Raw genomic sequence first — 21,937 nt, 5'->3', positions numbered from 1 at the left:
TTTGGCCATCTAAATCTCTGTGCATCCTGGGAATTTTTGTGCATGCATGCACACGCACACAGAGTACACATAAATAAAAAGAGACACAGTTAAAAAAAAAATCATCAAATAGATTAAAATAAATTGAGATTTAAAAAATGGATTTTTTTTCCCATTTATCCTGTTAGCAGCAAAATCTATGGTTCAGTGAGAAGACAGAGCCATTAAGAAAATTTAATATGATCTCCTGGAAATGCAGGCCAAAGAACGTTTTTTTTCATAATTTTTGCATGAAATGGTTCAGAAAAAAAAAAATAGATCAAATACATCCTTCTAGCAAAGTCATTACCTCTGAAGATTATAGGAGGCTTTGGAAACATTACTTTAGTTCTCTTTCAGCCTTGTATTTAACTTTTAGCAAGCTGGGATAAAGCAGGTAAGTATAAACATTTCATATTCTGCAAAGATGCATCTCTTTTCAAGTCCATTATTATGCAGGAATTACCAAACAACACTGGAACTTTGAAATTTTACCCAAAGGGAGAAGCTAATATTGGGTAGCAGCTACTCACCTATAACACCTCACCTGACATTATCAAAAGAAGGAAACATTGCTCAAGTAATTAAATATTTTTTCCTTTAAAAGTATAACTAGAGCACAAAAATACATTTCTACCTCCCACAGCTTTTATCAAGCTGTCAAGTTCTCCATAGCTTGGTGTTAACTGAGTCATAAAGGGAAAAATATCAAAAGCAGGAGAAATGTGTGAACCCTTGCTTGAGGATGCACTTGGTCATTCAGTGAGAAACCAAAAAAATTCTTGACTATTCCTGATCTCTGCAAATACAAGTCAGCAGCAAGCTCACTATGTGCTTAACTTCCAAATAAATTGAATTCACTGTTAAGATGACATGGGATAATCTGTCTGTCCTTGGACACAACCTCAGCGGGTGACCTTTCTCTTCTGGACAAGCTGCTGATGAGGTTCAAACCAAAAAAACTTCTCTTTCTCTATTCCAGCTTCTTTCCTTCTCCACACACATATTCATCCTCTGCCTTGCAAAAATAACTGAACAACCAAGTCTGATGTCACAGGTATTACAGAATGGTTGGGGTTGGAAGGGACCCCTGGAGATCATCTAGTCCAAGCCCCCTGCTAAAGCAGGTTCACTTAGAGAAGGTGGCACAGAGTCGCATCCAGGTGGGTTTTGAATATCTCCGGAGAAGGAGACTCTACAACCTCTCTGGGCAGCCTGCTCCAGTGCTCTGTCACCCTCAAAGTAATGAAGTTTTTCCTCATATTCAGATGGAACGTCCTGTGTTTCCGTTTGTGCCCGTTGCCCCTTATCCTGTCACTGAGCACCACTGAAAAGAGCCTGGCCCCATCTTCCTGACACTCGTCCTTAAGATATTTGTAAGCATTGATAAGATCCCCTCTCAGTCTCCTCCAGGCTAAACAGGCCCAGCTCTCTCAACCTTTCCTCATAAGAGAGATGCTCCAGTCCCCTGATCATCTTCATAGCCCTCCACTGGACTCTCTCCAGTGGTTCCTTGTCTTTCTTGAACTGGGGAGCCTAGAACTGGACACAGTTCTCCTGATGTGGCCTCACCAGGGCAGAGTAGAGGGGGAGGATAACCTCCCTTGACCTCCTGGCCACACTCTTCCTAATGCACCCCAGGATACCTTTGGCCTTCTTGGCTACATTGCTGGCTCATGGTTAACCTGTTCTGCACCAGACCTCCCAGGTCCTTCCCCGCAGAGCTGCTTTCCAGCAGGTCAACCCCTAACCTGTACTGGTGCATGGGGTTATTCCTCCCTAGGTGCAGGACCCTACAAAGCCAAATGCCTTTGCTGAACTTCGGTAGGTTCCTCTCCATCCAGCAATGTAGCCTGTCCAGGTCTCGCTGAATGGCAGCACAGCCTTCTGGTGTATCAGCCACTCCTCCCAGTTTTGTATCATCAGCAAACTGGCTGAGGGTACCCTCTGTCCCTTCATCCAGGTCATTGATGAATAAGTTGAACAAGACTGGGCCCAGTACTGGCCCCCGGGGAACACCGCTAGCTACAGGCCTCCAACTAGACTCTGCGCCGCTGATCACGGCCCTCCGAGCTCCGCCATTCAGCCAGTTCTCAATCCCTCTCACTGTGCATTCATGTAACCCACACTTCCTGAGCTTACCTATGAGGATGTTATGCGAGACAGTGTCAAAAGCTTTGCTGAAGTCAAAGTAGACAACATCCACTGCTCTCCCCTCATCTACCCGGCCAGTCATGCCATCATAGAGGGCTATCAGATTGGTCAAGCATGATTTCCCCTTGGTGAATCCATGTTGACTACTGCTGATAACCTTCTTTTCCTCCATCTGAAAGGTTGTTTGAAGGCATATTTATAAATAAAGTGAAAAGAGATGCATTGCCTTATTTCCATTATAAGCCTTTAATTTAGATTCATACTGGGGGGTTCATTTGAAAAAAAAAAAACAACAAAACAAAGCCTCACTTGGTTTTTGCTTGAAAATCCCATTGAAATCTACATTTTTATATACAGAGATGTCATTTTAAGCCTATAAATATACATTCTCTTTATTAAACTCAAGTTTCATAGAGACATGGGAAATTTGTTTTGGCCAACTTTCACGTGGAGATATAAAACAATGTGCTAGTGTGTTAGATATAAAAATATCCAGCCAGTATTTTTGTCTTTGTGGGATTGTTTCCCACTGCATTTCTACACCTTGGTCCACCTCTTTTTAAAATGTGAAAGAACTGAACTATTGATCGGTATTTCACACTCTAAGGACAGAGTAGCAAGGAAATCTGGATCAAAGTGAATATGTGCTGAGCTTTATCCCCTGCTTCCTTATTATCAAAGCATTTGTTCAACTTCAAGCATATGAATACTATCATTTACATGCAGCCAAGCACTTAAACTCATGTATAAATTTAATGATGTCATTGAGATCACTGGGGATTAAGGATAAAAAAGTGCTATGTATGAGTAATGTACTAGGTTATTTTACTACACTCAGATTTCATTTCTTTGCCGTATCCAAAACATCTATTCCTTTGTAGTAATATGCCTTGCTCAGTAGTTCCTTGACTACTAGCTCCTTGACCTAGAATACATATTTAGCTATTTTAACTCTTCTCACTTTCAAATTCTTAATTTAATAAATAAACCAATAAGGAATCTTCGGAAAATTATTTTGAAAGTTATCTAAAATTTCCCAGGCTTTCTGTTTTCTCTGACTTCTTAATTCAGAAATTGGCTGCTGTTCTTGCTGAAGAAGTATATTATAAAATGAAATATTCAACTAGCCCTTTTTCCATATTTCATTACGGTGGGAAGTAAGACAGACCCCTTTACTCTTCGCTGGATAAAAAAACTGGCTAGATGGCTGGGCCCAAAGAGTTGTGGTGAATGGAGTTAAACCCAGTGGTTGAGTCCCCATCCCTGGAGGTATTTAAAAGATGTGGTGCTTAGGGACATGGTTTAGCGGTGGACTTGGCAGTGCTGGGTTAACGGTTGGAGTTGATGACCCCAAAGGTCTTTTCCAACCTAAACAATTCTATGATTCTGTGATTCTAACCATCTCCTCATGGCTGCAGGTCAAAAGATACAGCCATTTCTGGAAGAGGCATATAACTCACTCTTGTAACTTGGGGTTCTGGTTTCTCGTAGACAAGAAACAGTTCCTGGCATGTGAATAACAAGAGTGACCACAGCATGAAAGACCACACTAGGACAGAAACTGCCCCTAGCTCAGGGATGCCTGCCTGATCTCCATGCTGATCTTCAAACCAGTCATTTGCTGTACATTCATCTGCTGGAAGCAAATAATTATCTAAGAATAACTAAATTCTTGTCATCAAGAAACATATAATTGTAATTTCTAGAAACAACAACGTAATTGCTTCTCTTGCATTGTAGGTACAATTTGAAGAGAAAATTTTCAAGGTTGTATGTATACAGGAATATGTATGGTAGCCATATATCTGGCTTGTGAACCAAGGTGATAGCCACGAGAAACAGATGCGGCTGCCTGATTGAAGGTTGTGGAGGTCCAGCAGTTCTCCATTACGCTATGCTGGGGGTATGAGTTCCCTTAGGACAGTGGAGGACTGGTTGTAGTGAACATTTCCAAAATCCACACACATTATTTTATGCTTACACTATATATTAGACTTAAATCTAGATCTTTAAGACCTGCAAGATTTCAAGATGGAAAGTCTGTGGGATGAATTCTTGGGTGGTGTAGTCAATGGAATTATATCATTGTGGCAACTGTGATATTGTGAAAGCGAATTCCACAATTTACTTATAAAAAAAATATTTTTTAAATATTGAACTTGCTGTTTGATAAGTCATTGTGTCACCCCTAATTTTTGAGTTATAAGGACCAGTGATTACTTGTTCCTTATCTATTCATCTCACAGCCTCACTATTGATAACCCTGAAGAAATTGGAGACTTACCTTATTTAGTCTTTCCTTATAGGAAAGCAGTTCCAGACTTAGTGATCCTTCTCATGTATCCATGTATGTTTCCATCCTACATCATTTCTTCTTTCAGATCAGTTGATAAAAACTGCATGAAGGATTCAAACATAGGCACATCCCTGACGTATAGTATCATCCAATATTTTCCTCTTTGTCTATTAAACCTCATTAATCTTAACATTCTATAGGCCTTACTAGACAAGCCAAGCACTGAACTGGTATGTTCTGGTTGTTTTCTGGTTCCTGTTTTCATGTGCATTCCTTTTCATTTATCAACATTCAATTTTATCATGCTACCATAAAGATATTTAGAGCATAGATAGGCCCCTTCAAAAGGCAAATAATCCATCCTAAAGTAGGACTCTAATTCGGGCCAACTAAGTTGCCCAATATCGTTCTGGGTTTTACCTTCAAAGACTCATTTTCCTTAGCATTTTGATAACTGACACTGTCACTATTTTGACTGAGTGACTGGTAATGGATTCCTTGTATCCCAGTCTTCCTCTTTTAGGCATGGAGCCTTAATCAGGGGAGACTCTACAAGACACATTCATAGATCTCATTGTCTATATGCTCGCTAAGTTTGAGATGCCTCTTATAGCAACAACGTAATTTTAAAGCAATCATTCAGTTAATCCACCACAGCGTTAGACCAAAACACTTCTGAAGAAGTGCTATGACTTTTACTTGTGGCCAATTGCCTGTTTTCTTTTTTCATGCACCATACTGGGACATTTTTATTTGTCTGTTATTTTCTATTTTTGCTTAAACTTAGTATCCATCTTTCGTCTCCGTAATTTCATTTGTAAAGATCCCAATTACTTTTAGGTAGCTTATTGGTACCACAATTAATGTCAGTCTGTGTCGGGCTACAGGGCATAATAGGGAAAGCTCTTCAAGGACTTCCCCACATCTTCTAATTTATTTTGGTCATGTGTACAGTCTCCAGTTCTGATTGGGGAACCTTTTTATTATACAGTACAACTAAACAAAGCAAAAATAGTAATTTCCTAAAAAGCCTCTGAGAGTACATTTCCCTATAAAGATTGTGTAGGAGGGTAATAGAACAAAATTTGGTATGTTGCTATTCTGAGGAATAATCAGCATATTTGAGACAAGCATCAAACATCTCTCAAAAACACAGTAAGGGATGTACATGTCACTTAGGGCATACCTCACTGTTTATCACAGTGTTTCAAATCCCTTACAAGGCCATGAATGTTCTCTTAAGTTGTTAGTATTTAATTATGCAAAAAGTAAATACATGCTCATTGTTTTATTTTTGTATACACCAAGACCTTTTCATAACACTTTTCATAACAGTCTCTGCAGTTGAGCCAACTGTTGGGACTAAAAGTAGATACGGCATTTCTTTGTGCAGTGGTCTTTATACAGGTCTGTACAGTGTGCCACAATAGATGATTTCTAAGGTTCTGAGAGGTCAATCTTATAAGCTTAATAAATTGAACTATCTTTATGCTGTTTCTGAGGTGGTGTATATAAACAAATAATTTCATCCCACACTTGACATGTATGTATCATACGTATTGAGGTTTAAATCTGTCTCAGATTTAAACTGCTTTTGACCCACTGACCATGTTTGGCTATCCTGGTTATAAAAAATGAGAGAATGAATGTAATGTTGTCTTTCCTTCACAAAGAAAAAAAGAAAAAAAGGAATCATGAGGCAAAGTGAATCACTGTCTACATCAACTATGATGCAGGAGATACCTGTGCATTAAAAGAGATGAGCCATATTGAGGATTCCAAGGTTAAATGAGTTTATTGAGTTAGTGGTTACAATGGTATGTCAGATACCTGTAATCCAAGCTACACCTACATATTTGCCTCTAAATTCTCACACTGTCAGTTTCTGTGTCTCTAAACATTCCACCACCAGGTCTTCTATTACTAATATTATAATAATAATCATAATAATAATCATAATATAAAAGGCAATGTCAATCACCATATTGTGCTTCATACTCCACCATAAGGAATTCAATTGGCAAAAGTAAACCTCTGGTCATATTAATGGGATTAATTGAAATGTGAGCAATCATAACACTACTAGAATATAAAGAACAGAATATGGTTTAAAAGAAGCATTTTTAAGATGAATTAGTTTGTATCTGTTTTAAAAATTCACATACTATAATGAAGATGACTTAAAAGTTATATCATTTAATTATTGGGCCACACATTTAAGCATATTGGCTAGTACATTTTTGCACTGGAACAGAAGCAATACAAGCTTTATGGTCTACCATTACAATTCCATTTTTTTCACTTAATATACCTGCCAACCTAATGTTTCTTGCATGCATAAAAATTTCTGGGTTTAGACTTGAATTTACTATTTAACCCACACGTACCCCTGTGACACAAATTCTTTGGCCAATTTAATGCTATAGTTTAGTTTAAAAAGTAAGCTTGGAATAAGTCCATTTAACATCAGAAGAGAGAATGCCCTAAATTTTGGCATTGCAGAAAGTTAGTTACTTCGATAGAGTTTCAGGTTGCATGCAAATTGACACTGCTTCCCCCCACCCCATGCCAGACGCATACAAGTCAGCAGGTATGCATACAAAAAGAATATAAAACCCTCCTGGTAAAGCTTAGTGTTTTAGAATGAATCCATAGCTTTAAATTCACTTAAGGCCTGTACAGGGGAAATATGTTTCTTCTGGGACCCTCTTCTCACTCTTGTCTGATATTCTTCTGGTTTTTCTCTCTTTACTAGAGGTTTCTTCTCAGGTGCCTTCATCTTCCAAGATACAACTGGTGAGTTCACTGCAGCAGTACCATAGACCTTCTGATATTTAGTAGAAGCCACATACGATGCTTTCACTGTAAGGACCACAGCGTTCATCAGATTTTTAGCTGCCTGGATGAGAGAAGTGGCACTGTCCAGCTACAAATAGAAAAGAAAATTAAATACAGCAAGGTTAGCCCATGACTGGATCACCAGACCATTTCCTGACTGAAGTCTGGATACTCTCAGATCTCATTAAAGATGAAATGAATCCTCTCCCTCAGGATTAATCAAGTAGCTTGTAGTAACAAGCACCAGCAACAACATGCACCGAACTGTAAAGGTAAGACTGTGGTACCTCACATTAAATTTTTTAATAATTCAAAGGAAAAGCTTGTGTTGGCCACTTTTTTGTTGTTGATTCTTTTTCTATGGGTAAGAAGTTGCCTCTTTTTTCACAAAAAACATGACTTCTCACTTAAACCTTGAAAACTTTACTTTTACATGTCAGAAACTGAAAAGCAGGTCAACAGGGATTTTTCCAAGTGTTCAGGTTTGTTCTAATTATTCCTATTAAGCCCAGGATAACACCCCCGATGATGTCTACAGGAACAGTGTGAGGCCAGTGCTGAGCTTGTTAGAGAATCCCATCTGAAAAGATGAAAGGAGATTTTGAACCCCCTAAAGAAATAAAAAGATGAAACAGTTAACTGCAGGTTTTTGTAGCTACTGTAATATTTGAGCTACATATGTTCACAAGGAATTTTACTTTATGATTAGCAGGCTTTTTGTACATATATCCTTGTGTTTCTCCCATGCACGAGTCTGCCTGAGGTTCCTGGGTCCTCTGGATGTAAGAGGCCTTAAGAACTTGTTGAACTTCAAACCATTGGGTCTTCCAGTCAATAAGCTTCCATCATACACTGAAATCAAGTACATATCCCTGGCCAAATTTTTCAAAAGGATTTGAGCATATAAAGGGACTTCCAAAGCAATGTCTCAATGTTCCAAAATGCGAATTAGGCACTTGCCAAATCCAACTTGACATCCTCAAATTAGTAGGTGCTAAAAATATGCTCTTAAGTACTGTAGCAAACCAGGCTACTATTTAGGATGTTCAGTTATCCCTTTCCCAAAATATTAAAAAAGTGGGATATACTCTTTGTGATAAAGCCTTTCTACCATGGAAGCTGCCTCATTTTTTTGTAAGTCTTTCGCAGTTTGTAGGAACAATTTTGGATGTAATATTATTTTAACTCTTTAATTCCACCCCACTTGCTCAGTAACTTCTTAGCTGTTTTTAATTAGTATAAAAGGCCTGTCTCCCTCCAAACCTTTCCTCATCCATATTTTGGGACCATATGATTCCTTAACATGAATTCTAAGCAAGGTAACCAGGATAAATACACATAAGGCAATAACAAAAACCATATTATACTTCACCTCAAGTATATTGAATCATTAACAGAAGACAAGTTCAGGAGAAACCTCTTTCTGAAGTATCCATGACTGATGTGAACAATAGACATTACAGAAAGCCTGGGTCTGGAACCACGTTAATCTATAGACTTACCTATTATTTTTGATTTCCTCAGCTGTGGCCTTATACTCATTATGATTCATTAAATACATAAACAGCTCCATACAGTGAGGCAAAAAAACAAAAAGCATTTTAATGATTTTCACGTACTTGGTGCCATTCCCTGAAATGCATAGTTAATTGCCTGCCCCCAGTAAATATTTTTTCTCAGGACTAATTTGTATTTTCTGTTAGTAAAAGAAACTAAGTTAAAAGATGGAAAATTACATTATATGGCAGAAACATGACTGTTCAATAGGGAGTAATGAAATATAATTCAGTATAGTGTTATCCTATAACTACACTACTGCATGATTTATAAGGCAATCTGTATGTTTGTTGGCAAATAGCAGATCATACTCTATTAAATTAGGATATTCTAATTTACTGCAGAGATCTACAATCAAGCATTATTCATTGTTAAATGATTCTTTTTGAAACACTGGTGGATTGGTATTGAATATAATGTGATACCGTCAAATAGTATTTACTTCATTATCAATGTGGATAAACTGACTGGATCAAGCCTATATTGCACATACCTGGATGAATTCTGTTTGTTGAAGGTTTCTAATAGCCTCACATTTTCCAGCGTTTCTTTATGAAAAGAGTTCTGGTAGCTATTTTACGTGGGGCATATATTAAGGAACACAATGATTAAAGGAAACATTTGAAATGAGGAGGCACCTGAATTAGACGCTTAAAACCATACAAAGGATGCAATCTACATCTTTAAACACATTAGTAATTCTATGGAGTATATCGATAAAGGTGTGCAGAAGCAAGTACTTCTGCAAGACTTGATGCAGATTGCAACGATGTCTTTTAGAAAACCAAGTTACATATTTTGATGCCATTTTAATTACCTCTAATTTCAATCTGCTGTTATAGTAGATAAGAGCTCCTTATTTTCACCATTATTAATCACATTTTAATATGCAGATACTTAGTCCTTGCCCTTAATATCCATTCATATTGTAAAACGCTTTCAAATCTTGGAAACAGAAGAGAGACATAAAAACCCCATAATAGTATTAGGCTATGAGTGTTCTCCAAAACCTGCTGGTAGCCATCCCATGTATCCAATTTGGCTACCTAAGCACTTGCAGTGATTTCCTTATTGCCTCCAGCTCCTTGCTTGTATTATGGCTCAGTAAAGAATTATTAAACTGAATGAACATCATTTCAATTAACATTTAGATCTTACTACACCACTGTGTTACTTCAGCTTTAAGCTGTGCTTTGTAATCAGCAGAACTACAGTGGCATAAAACTGGAACGAGGCAGCAGTGAATCAAGCCCTTAGTGCGTTAATTCCTTACAAAATCTGGGCACAGAAACATACGCACGTTTCCAAACAGATAATGTTAATAATAAAAAAAATAAGAAGGAAAATTAACATTTCAAATAAAAGTACCACTACGAAATTATTGCAGAGTACAGAAGGCAAACTTCACTCCCTAGCAATGTTTAGGGAATTATGAATATAACGATAGCTTTTTGTGCTAACAGCGCTTTTGACTTGCTACACAAAGTAATAGTGTTCTGCTACTTAGATCTCTTTACAAATACATTTGCCTCCATTTAAGAAAAAAAGCCCTCTTAAACATAAGAGATAAATTTAGGTTATTGGCCCATAAAACTGCAAGAACAGAGAATGGTGGGGAAAATTCAAAATCCATAAAGAACCTAAGAATCACTGCACTGGAGCCGGTCACTTATCCAGGTTAAAACTGCCATCTACCCAGGGAAGGCATAAATCATTTAGAAAAAAAATAAAAAAAGATTTTGCTACAAGCTAACTTTGTAATTAGTGAATGCAAGTGTAGAACACTGGAGCAGCAGAGCCTATTATCTGCCAAGAAGATAATTTCAGGGTTTTTTTCCCCCAAAAATCCATAAGGCTTTGAGGAGTTTTTGATCTGCTTATAAGCTGTGCTGCATTTTCCCTGCACTATATGCAGAATTTTCCAGAATCTTGTGACAATCAAGATTTATTGCTTCTTTTACATATACACATAATCTAAGCAAAATAACCAGCAATTACAATACCAAAATAGCTGAAGAAGCGGGAGAGAATAAAGCTGGAAAATTTTCTCCTTAACAGTACAGCAAATGAAAAGAGATGTTCTCCCTGCATTGTCACACTGCTGTAATGGGGAAGAATTATCCCACAGTTTTTAGAAAGGAGAACATTTAATTTCCAGAGATTTCTTCATATTTATTATCAGAAATATACTACAAAAAGGAAGGGAAATACAGAAAAAAAATCTGCATTTTCAGTGAGCAAGGATATAGTATAGGTACTTTTAAAAGAGCTGGCTGTTTAAGAACGCTCTATATCATTATTGTTGATTTTAATAAACCTTGAAAAGTGGGGGAAGACATCAAAAGAATTGTAGATAGTTCCTAGTCTGGAAATATTTGAGCAGTGCAAATAGAATGACCTGTGAAATTATAGGCCAGTTCAGCTGACAGCGCTCCCAAATAAAATAATGTAATGTCTATGACAGACTCCATAAATAAAGGGAGGACAAAAATACAGTTAATGGTAACCAAATGGTTTTGTGGGTAAAAATATTTTCAAAGTAACCTACATCATATTTTGATATGATTAAACTTTGGATTGCTTAAAATAATGCTGTTGATATAATTGGACCTCTGAAAGGTGTTTTGCTTTGCACTGCATGACAGTGATTAAAAACTCACCTGATGATACAAAATTCACAAGGCACATACAGAATGATTCCAAATTCTCTAATAGTTAAGTTTTCAAAAGTATGCATACACAAAAAAATCATTGCTAAACAGTGACTTTCGCAGTGTGCTCTTGGAGAAACCATTTGTCAGCTTTACAATATTAATATTTCTGTTAAAAACTTGGAAAAAATTCACTTAACTGATGAAATTTGCAGATAACATAATAATTGGGAAAATGGCAAGTCATACAGAGGGCAAGTGATTGATATCTAATGAGCTGGTAAAAGTCAGAAATGTAGATTTCAGTTTGGCTAGCTTTATAGTAGATGATACCTACTTATACAATAAGGAACGTTATCCTATGCAGGATCCTAGGCAATCACTCCTTGAGTATACGAAAAGGAGGACACTGGTAAAACAGGTTAAATTATCATATTCAGTCTATCGTGTGTCCGCAGTTATGGAATACTGAGTCCTCTTCTCAATGCAAGAACAACACTGAGGAACTGGAAAGAATTTAAAGAACCTCAAGAACAAAAAAACCCATCTTTTATGGGAAAGATTCAGTCAGCTCTTTTTTTTCCATTAGTAAAGTGCATGATTAAAAAATGAGTTGATCGAAATCAGCAAGTACATAGTCATAGAAAGCTGATAATATTTCAAGTTCAACACATTAGACAAAAATATAACAGAACTTAATGGCTGAAATGTGAAGCAGGTCATTTTAGTTATTAATTAGCTGAAAATTTTTAGCAGTGATATTAATTAACCACAAGAACTCAGGAAAGATAGTGATTCTATTGCTAGAAATTGTGAAATCAATATTGGATGTTTTTGCTTAATGTGTACACTCTAGTTTAAGCAGAACTATTGGACATTCTTCATGGACATTAATTCAGGGAGCCTATGCATCAATTGGTCAGGAAGACAGCTTAGATGATAACAATGGCCCATATTGACCTTAAAATGTGTGAATGCAAAAAATTAGTATTAGCAATTATTGATAAATAGAGTTTAGTCTGGTTTACTTTGTACAGATCAGGAGGACAAATTGCCATTTATTTAACATGTTGAAAAAGAATGTGTAACCTTTTGAAGACTCTGGGCTAAGACTTGGTTTATATGCCTTTAATTTATGCATTGCCAAGCCCTTAAGGTTATCTGTGAATTCTGGGTGCATTCCCTGCTTCTCCTCCTTTTCAAAGCAAGTTCATGCTTTCGTGGACAGGTACAGTTGCTGTTACCACAAGCCAAAAGTCAACTCACAGCCTCTAGAGCAACTAAAGTTACTTGAAGCAATTATGAATCTGGAGGGTGACTCAGGAATACCATTTTCCCAGATTACATTCTTATGCAACAGAACATTTTCCTCTCAGCTGTGCTTAATAGTAAATCCAGCCCTACATATGTATGTAAGATATATGTAAGAAAGATCTTATTCATAAAACTTATGCCTTACATTTCTGTGGCACATTTCATGCATAAAACATGATACTATTAGTGACAGCCAATGCAAGAATGGCCTATTTGCTATTCAGATGCGCTCATCCCTATGGTAGGAGACATCTGCTATTTATCAGCACTACTACGCAATGGCTGAAGCCAGATTTCTGTCAGTCACTTGAAAGCGCACGTAATGTTTTTGTTAGATATGGATCCATTGTGAGAAAACTATCCTATATATTTGAAATTCTATAACAAACAAAGTGTCATTATTTGGATGTAATATGGTCACAATGGTGTTAAAAACAGATCTGTGGCTGGGTAGAGAAAATAGTATTATATGCCCCTTCTCTTAGCTATTTTTGTTTTCATATTTTATTGCTATTAACTTACTCCTTTATACATGTTGAATATGTAATTCATTCTGGGGATAGTTGTGTTTTATAGGTGGCCAATCCACTGAATAACTGTCCTCATCTGCATTTTTTCAGTTACAGGTAAGAAACCTATAGGGATTCCCAAGCCCATAACAAAGGCTGCCGCCTCTTAGGACAACAGAAAGCACGCAAGGATACCAAGAACTATGGGTATCTTCTGTCTTCTATCGACCATTGCCATTTTAAAACACACATTTAATTTACAAGGTCAAAAGGTTGCTAACTGCTTTATGCCAGTTTGAAAAGGCATAAGCATATAAAAATGCTCCCAATACTGGCATTCCTAATAAAAGATGACGAACAGACACAATACAGAAAATTTGAAGAGATGCATTTATAGACTTGATTTACTTATCCCAGGCTATTTTAAAAGAAAAAGGATAAAAGAAAAAATTATATCCCAATTCATTTGCTTTGAGGAGAATACTTAATATGAAACTAAAAACAGTACGTACATATAAATATAACCATAAAATACAATTCATCAGTAGATACCACTAAAACTGGGGGGGGGGGGTTATACTTTATTCACTAAATGAAGAGATTTGAAGTAGTAATCTCTTTATGATAAAATAAGAATACTAATGTCGCCAATTTAAGGAATACCACCTAAATGCCCTTAAATGTATCCAGCAGTCCTACAAGAAAACTTTAGGTTTTTTTGTAGCAAGACATAAAGGCTACTTAGTGAAACACCAGGAGCCCTGCATATCTTTTGTTTCTCAATCAGCATCCGAAATAGTAAGCCATGCACCAACTCAGAAATGCTCAGCTAGTGGAGACTGTACTTAAATTTCAAGCTTACAGAAAGCTTACAAATATTTCTTTTTTTGAGGAAAAAAAAATCTTCTGGCCTTCTCAGTTGAGAGACAAACATGGGCTTCAGTATCATGGTCATGATCATTTGCGTATTTACTCATCTCATCTTGCTTTGTCGTCTTTCCTCCCCTCATAAATAGCTACAAGCGGATGGATATTTAACAAGAAGCCTTGCAAAAAGCCTCACTCACAGGTTATAGTCTGAAGGATACTGAATCCATCTGTCTTTGGCCCAAGAGGATGGTACACCACTAGAGATATTAGGCATCTCCAACTCTGCTGTCCAGTGAGCCCTACTAAGTTATGTATGCACTGAAATTCCTTACTGGGTCATCTAGTAACATAGCAAAGCACCCAGTTGTAAATCTTGCCAAAGTTTAGGTTTTTGCTAAGTGTGGTAACACACCAAGAACGGTTCTAACATACTAGTGTGCATATTCTGGAGCAAAACACACACATGGGGAATATTAGTGTTGGAAATGCAGATGCTTTCTGAGGCTGGAGTTTGAGGATCACAGCTCAGGGATGAGATAGCTAATATGAGTTTTAGGCAGGACTCAGACACTTATTTTCTTATGAGGAGCGGCTGAGGGAGCTGGGGTTCTTTAGTCTGGAGAAGAGGAGGCTGAAGGGAGACCTTATTGCTCTCTACAACTACCTGAAAGGAGGTTGTAGTGAGGTGGGGGTCGGTCTCTTCTCCCCAGTAACAAGTGATACGACGAGAGGAAACGGCCTCAAGCTGTGCCAGGGAAGTTTAGGTTGGATATTAGGAAAAACTTCTTCACTGAAAGGGCTGTCAGGCCCTGGCACAGGCTGCCCAGGGAAGTGGTGGAGTCTCCACCCCTGGAGGTATTTAAAATCTGGGGAGATGTGGTGCTTGGTGACATGGTTTAGTGGTGGACTTGGCAGCGCTGGGTTAACGGTTGGACCCGATGATCTTAAGGGGCTTTTTCAACCTTAACGATTCTATGATTCTATGATCTAGTTTTACATATGATTTTCTGTACTTGTGGAAATCACTAAATGACTTTCTGATTTAGACATTATCAAAATGTTATTTTTATATCATTTGTTGATGTTCCATATTGTCAGTGTTTGTCGTAATGAGCTAGCATGAAACTCATATTTTCACAATTGAAATGGTGAAATCAAAAATAAGACAATTGGAAACAACTAAAAGTTAATGTTATCCAATTCTTTTTGTGAAATATAATTGTTACTGACTTCTCTTCAGCCTGGCAGATCCCAAAGATGAAAAATATATTTTGGAATTTTTGATAGATATTAAAGTTTTTCTATTAATCAACTATATTTACAGTCAATAATTTATCCAATATGATATTACTTCTATAACACAAAATTTACAATTTTTCTTGTAGATACCAAACATAATGTAGGTTATGTCCTCAGTATTTAATATTTAATTAATATATTGTTGCACTCTTTTCAGAATTTAATAGGAGAAAATATTTTGATCCATAAAGAAAAGTTTCTCAGAACCAGTTCTTTTTCTTCTGCTCTCTATTTGCCACTGCACAGCAGGAAAAAGATGCCAAAACAGCACAGTTCATATCATATACAAGAAACGGGGTAAGGACAAGCAATCATATATAGCATTGAATTTTTTACATAAGCTTGATTTACCAGTCATTTTCATGCTACAACACTGCCTCAAAACTGTCAATCTGTTACTGAATTAGGATATTTGACATCAGTCTGAATGCCCAAACATCCGGAACAACTCCACAGACCAAGGAAGAAAACCTCAGTCAATGAAGTCAGAGTTTGGTAGATGGGAACAGAATTTCAGCCCGCAACTTTGCCAGCACTATGGTTGCGTGTACTACCCGTTTTCTTTGCTAAAGTTGAACGTAGAGGAAGAAACACTTTCTACATCAACCTACAATTGACAAACATGGGAATGAGTCTTCTGCCATGATGGCTCAAGGTTTTCTTCTTCTAACTCTGCCTCATTCTGCAGAGAACTAATGCCTGGAGAATGATGCCTATGATGGAATGTCATGGACAAAAAAATATGATTCTCTAATGGCCATTGCAGTTGCATTACTAACTGTAGCAAAATTAGGACAACCACATTTGCCACTTTAAAATCATCCTGTCCCATGGAATGGTTTGATCTGACTTCTTGGATGATTAACAGGAAACAGACTTTCATATGACTGATTTGAAGATAGGCTCCTACCTAATCTTCAAAGAGAAGATAAAATGTCTGAAACAAAGATGAAGTCTGAACTATACTTGACAGGATACGATAACTCAAACTATAACTATGATTTTGTTATATTGCCAGGACACTTACTAAAGAAAATTAGAGTAAGAAGTCTGTGGAAGCTCAGTATCAGTCCCAATTATAAAAAGTAATTAATGCAAAACTTTATGTAAGTGGTCTGTGTATTGCCAGGATTGTATACACCATTTTATACAGGGATTCGTGTGCTAGAAATCTACACAAGATATGACATTGTCTGAACCTGATGGCACAGATGGAAAAGCACAGACAGGACTCTGTCAAAAGCATCTCAGTACAAATTTCCACTTTCCTATCCAATTGCAGTTAAATCTAAAAGAGGAAATACAGGTTATCTAACTAGTCTGTGCTACTGATCTCCCTCCTGCTGACTTGAGTTCTGACTTCTATGCAATTTGAAGACAGATATCATTTTTAAAAGCACAAAATAATTTAGTGCTCTTTCAAATTGAGTTTTGGAAGCAAACCTTTTGTTCTTTATCTAGAGAACAGGTATAATAACAAGAAAAGCACGTCTTTCTTACAGTCTTACCTGAAGGGAGTCCACATCATGTCTGGTTGGCTGGAAATTGTACTCTCAGTGATAAAATGCAGGAGACTTTGGATAAAAAAAAATCAATAAAGCATAGAAACACTATATTCTTTACATAAGAATGTGTTATCTCCTGCTATTCCTCCTGATATTGTCACAATGAAAACAAAAAGAAAAGCAGCATAATGCAGGATTTCAGACTGCAATGCTGAAAAATGTGGTATTTTCCCAACTTGTTTTTTAATTTGCAAGTGTCAGAATGGTATCTGTATGTGAGTTATCTCCGTGTCTTCAAATGTGAGGACCTGTCACATTTTGAGGCAAATTTGCTCCTTCAGCTAGCTTCATATCTCTAAAGTTACTCTTGGCCAGGTCAGCACAGAGACACTTTGAAGATAGCTGCTCTACAGGCATAGCTGGCTTTTCTCAGGAAAGGGCTTGGAAACAATGCATCAAAGAGTCAAAATGAATAAAACAAAATCCTCTTGTAGAATGGAAGATAGTACCAGGACAATTGTTCCTTGCTTCCTAATGTTTGACTGCTGTTGTTCATGTATATTTTATGTCTCATAGAAGCAGATAAAGGGCTCGATCATTCAAGATATTGATCACTTCTGAGGTGCTAAAATGCTTTTACTGCCTTGGAGTTGAGGGTCCTTGCAGTGTTTCTCAATTCAGTCAGTGGAAACATTCCTTTTTCTGTTCGATTCCTTGAGCACTTTTCAGGACTTTACAACAGTATGCAACGAAATAAAGAAACAAAATTGAATCTCCGCAGTACTCTTCAAGAGAGAGCCCCATTTCAGCTTTTCAGAAAAGTCCCAGCACTGACAGAGATAGCTTAATGATATGGCAAATGATTTCTAAAGGAAATTCTAACATTTTATTCCAAATACAATATTCAAAATTAACTGTTCTATTTGTTTGACCAACTTAATCAATGATTAAATAACGTTCAGTAAGTGTTCCTTACTAGAAGGTTTTTTCCCTGGTCCGTTACTGAATATACAATTTGTGAATGCATTTGTTCGTTACATTTTTAACTTTAGCTAACACTAAATATTATTAAAAAACAGCAAAACAGGTAAGGATTACTAGCGACTGCAAACAAACGAAACCAGAAGAAAACAGAAACAACTGTAAAAGCTGTTGCAGTTCACAAGGAAAGAACAAGCAAAGATGACAGCAAATTAAGAATAAACTGGAATGAGTAAAATCTTGCTCTGAATTGTAAAGGCTTGTTTTTATTACTCAGATTTTATTATGCAAATATTCATATAATCATAGAATACTTTAGGATGAAAATAACCTTTTGAGGTCATCTAGTCCAATGCACTCTTCAAAACAAATTGAATTAGATGAGGTTGTTCAGGCTTTTGCTCAAAGCCAGAGTATCTCCAAGGATGGATAGTCTCCTGTACCTCTGGACTAGAGACCTCCACCCTGCACTTGAATTTGACTACCCTCGAGGTAAAACTTTTTTTCCTTATGTCTAATTGGAATTTCCCATCCTTAAACTTGTGTTTGTTGCCCCTTTTCCTGTCACTATGCACCTCGGACAAGTCTGGATCTGGCTGTTCTAGATCCTCCTGTTAGGTAGCTGTAGAGAACAACATCTCCCCTTAGCCTTTTCTTCTGTATACATGCAAATGTATCTAAAAGAGTAGTGTAGATGATGTTGGCGATCTCATTTTCACTGTTACAAGAGTAAGTGTTTTATCCAAAGGGAAAAACTGAGTAACTGTAGAAAGGAGGAAAAAATATCACCAATTATTGACAAATATTTAATAGCTCACTCAAGTTGATTAAGTCCTGTACTACTCTTTTCTGAAAATATTCGTATTAGGAAATCCTGATTTACTTGGTCTCTGTTTTCTTTTCAGATTCCGTACTTTAGATAGCATTTTCCCTGAACAACAAATGCAGAAGTACTTATAGCCTCAATGATTCACATAACCCAAATGGTTTCTGTGCTTTTCACCTCAGGACAGTCTTCCCTACACAAAAACAAATTAATTCACCCACATCTCCAAATCTTCCCTCTAATCCAGAATTTATGTAAAGGAGAAGAGGTATAAATTCAGCTGTTATTTAGAAGAATGGTGAAATGAAAAAGCATTTGCACTGTCTCTTTTCTTATTAAACTCCTACTTAACTTAAAAATTGTACATTAGCCATGATTATGGACTCATCTGCACTTAGAATCATAGAATGGTTTGGGTTGGAAGGGACCTTAAAGATCATTGGTTTCCAACCCCCCTGCCATGGGCAGAGACACCTTTCACTAGACCAGGTTGCTCAAAGCCCCATCCAACCTAGCCTTGAACACTTGCCACTTACTTGGTATCAGAAGAATTGTGACTGAATGTCTTTTAATATTAGTCAGGATCCAAAAGCTGTTCATAGCTGGTGGCAATAGAACCCCCAGAAGCATTTTTTCAGATGTCTGTAATTGAACAATTTCACTAGGAATGAAAAATAGGGCTGCTCATAAAAACCATTGAGACAATGTGTTCGATGACCTAGGAAAGGTTTTCGAAGTTTCCATTTCTATAAATGAAGTCTTATCCTGCACTCATCCTACCTAACTCCAGGCGCTGGATCAAGGCATTCCAGACTCCTTCGGTGCTTGGTGGAGAAGGCCAGGAACCATGGAGCACTTGAGATCTTTCACAGGTTCAGTTTCAATGGAGATGGGCCAGAGTACCTCACCTTTTTATTTATATGTAGAGATCCTAAACTGCATTAGAATCATAAAGACAGTATAGTGAATCTGGGCATAGATAATGAACATCTGCAAAAAATTGTCCTTGGATTTGACCCAGTAGTTCAAGAATTCAATCAAACTTAATGATATTTTTGAGATTGTTTTCCTTAATTCTTCTCTTTTGATCACCAAAAGTATCAAATGGGGGGAAACCACATATTACAAAATAAATCAATCCCTCCAGCCTACAGAAACTAATGAGATTGGGACCCCAAGAGAGCTACTTTATATAGATAGATGCTCCTTACAAAACTATTTAAATATTTATGTTCAGAAAAAATTAGGCAGTTTCCTTTCTCCAGCAGCTAAGTGCACAGGAAGTTTACATCACTTACATATGAATATATACCCTCAAAAGACCCCCAAGGCTAAACCCCTTGGCTCTATGCTTGTCTTAATACATGGTTCAATTCACCTGCCCATGCCTCTGTCATTTTTTTAAGATGTTACTAATCTAACCGGTTGTTAGTGTCTACCTGAAACAGCAATATCTGCTCTCTAGAAATGGCTATTGGTCTCCACTAATTATAAAGGAAGCCTGGAGTGCACATCTCAGATGCAGATGTTTACACTTGGCTAGATGAATCACTCTCCACATAACAATGGAGATAATAGTCAAAAACTCTTCATAATTCAAGGAAAATCTTTCTGAATAATAACTCAGTTTTCATTACACCACAGACCTACTCTCACCTTTTGCACAACTTGAGTGGGGTAGCCTCCCCCTCTTACTGCAAGATTTCTTTCCAGCTCCATCATTTTCAAACTGTACTTCCTAACTACAGTGAACTCTTTCTCCTGTGTTTATTTTTTTTAATTTTTATTTGGCCATCCAGAGTGGAAGCTGGAATATATAACGGAAGACAGAGAAATGCTGGTCTTGAAAATTATCTGAGTCTTGGAGAAGGATGTAGTGTTTGAAATTCATCATGATTCTAAAGATCTTTTCTGCCTTGAGCATGGCTCAGTATTCTCATTTGCAGAAGGGAAATAATGACAATATTTGCTTCTGTTTTCAGTTTTACGAGGGTACACCATCGTGTTTGCTTTGAGACACTCAGAAGGGACTGATAAAAATCCAAAGGGTTACGATTGACCAGAATGATGTTTAATGTCTTTGAGATGCAACTGTCCTAGAAACAGAAAGTCCAGGGTGTTAAGGCAGTCCTAGTTTCCTCCAACCACTGTACTCAGTCCAAGTGCTATTGAGCATTTTTGTTGACAATTCAAATGAGCTGAGGTCGAAGTTTAAAAGGATTGCAATTTAAATCAACACAGAGAGTCCTCTAGAATGCTGTGCACTATCATTGTGACTTCTTTTGCTTCAACAAGATTAAATCAAAAGTAATTCCTTTCAAGTCAATGGTGTTATACCAGCCTAAAACTGCAGTAAGAGAGGGCAGGGTGATGAGCATCTATCTGCCAGCTGACACGGTTTGCGAACAGATGGTGCATTTCATAGCTCTCCCTCACTTTTCATATAGAAAAAGAAGAAGATAAGAACCAACCCACAAAGTTTTAATTCAACTTGGAAGAGAAATCAGCCTGGCAAATACAGAAAAACTGGGAATTTTACATAGCTATCTTAATCATACTGAAAAAACGTTTGATCCCTCTATGTGATCTTACATCATTAAAGTATTGCTCACACCTTGCCAGCATGACTGAGGAACAAATCTGTAATTTAAATGCTGACCTGCTTAAATATATCAGTATAAATATACTAGTTACTGGTTTTGCTTTGAGTCAGTAAAACACAATGTGCTTGCAACTGTAAAACAACACAATTTTTAAGATTGCCTTATTGTAAAGTAACTTTCAGTTTGCAAAACACTTATGAAGATTTAACTCATTTAAATTAGCATATATTGGAACAAGTTGCTCAGATATTTGCTTTCAAGAGTTTTCATATACATACTAAATAAAATCAGCTGAAATCTAGGCCTTATTATATTTTACTTTAATTTATGTACATGTAAATAACATACAGTTAAAACAAACATCGCAATTGACTGAATACACATTCAAGCCAAAGTTGTAAAATACAGGAATCTGTGCACTTTAGATGTATTAATTTTTTTTTTTTAATCATAGCTGCCAGTAAAATAATTTAACAGGGGAATTAGCTCAGTAAATGTAAAATTAGGCTATTTATT

General features: G+C 36.9%; 1 protein-coding gene across 4 annotated transcripts in view; it reads right to left on the bottom strand.

The window, feature by feature from the left end:
- Window positions 1–7,040: 7,040 nt before the first annotated feature.
- The window catches only part of CTNNA2 (catenin alpha 2), a 510,643-nt gene continuing 495,746 nt past the window's right edge, over window positions 7,041–21,937 (bottom strand). For all 4 annotated transcript variants that reach the window (XM_087736026.1, XM_087736022.1, XM_087736023.1 and 1 more), the window contains one exon: window positions 7,041–7,394. In XM_087736026.1, the coding sequence (XP_087592152.1) occupies window positions 7,107–7,394 (288 nt within the window). In that variant the 3' untranslated portion in view covers window positions 7,041–7,106. The remainder of the gene's footprint in view (window positions 7,395–21,937) is intronic.

This window comes from Nipponia nippon, unplaced genomic scaffold (genome assembly GCF_047370975.1).
Source record: "Nipponia nippon isolate SJK-2023a ecotype South Korea unplaced genomic scaffold, ASM4737097v1 scaffold_6, whole genome shotgun sequence".
Lineage (NCBI taxonomy): Eukaryota > Metazoa > Chordata > Aves > Pelecaniformes > Threskiornithidae > Nipponia > Nipponia nippon.
Note: the sequence above shows the minus strand (reverse complement) of the source record. Positions and strands in the feature narration are given on the sequence as shown.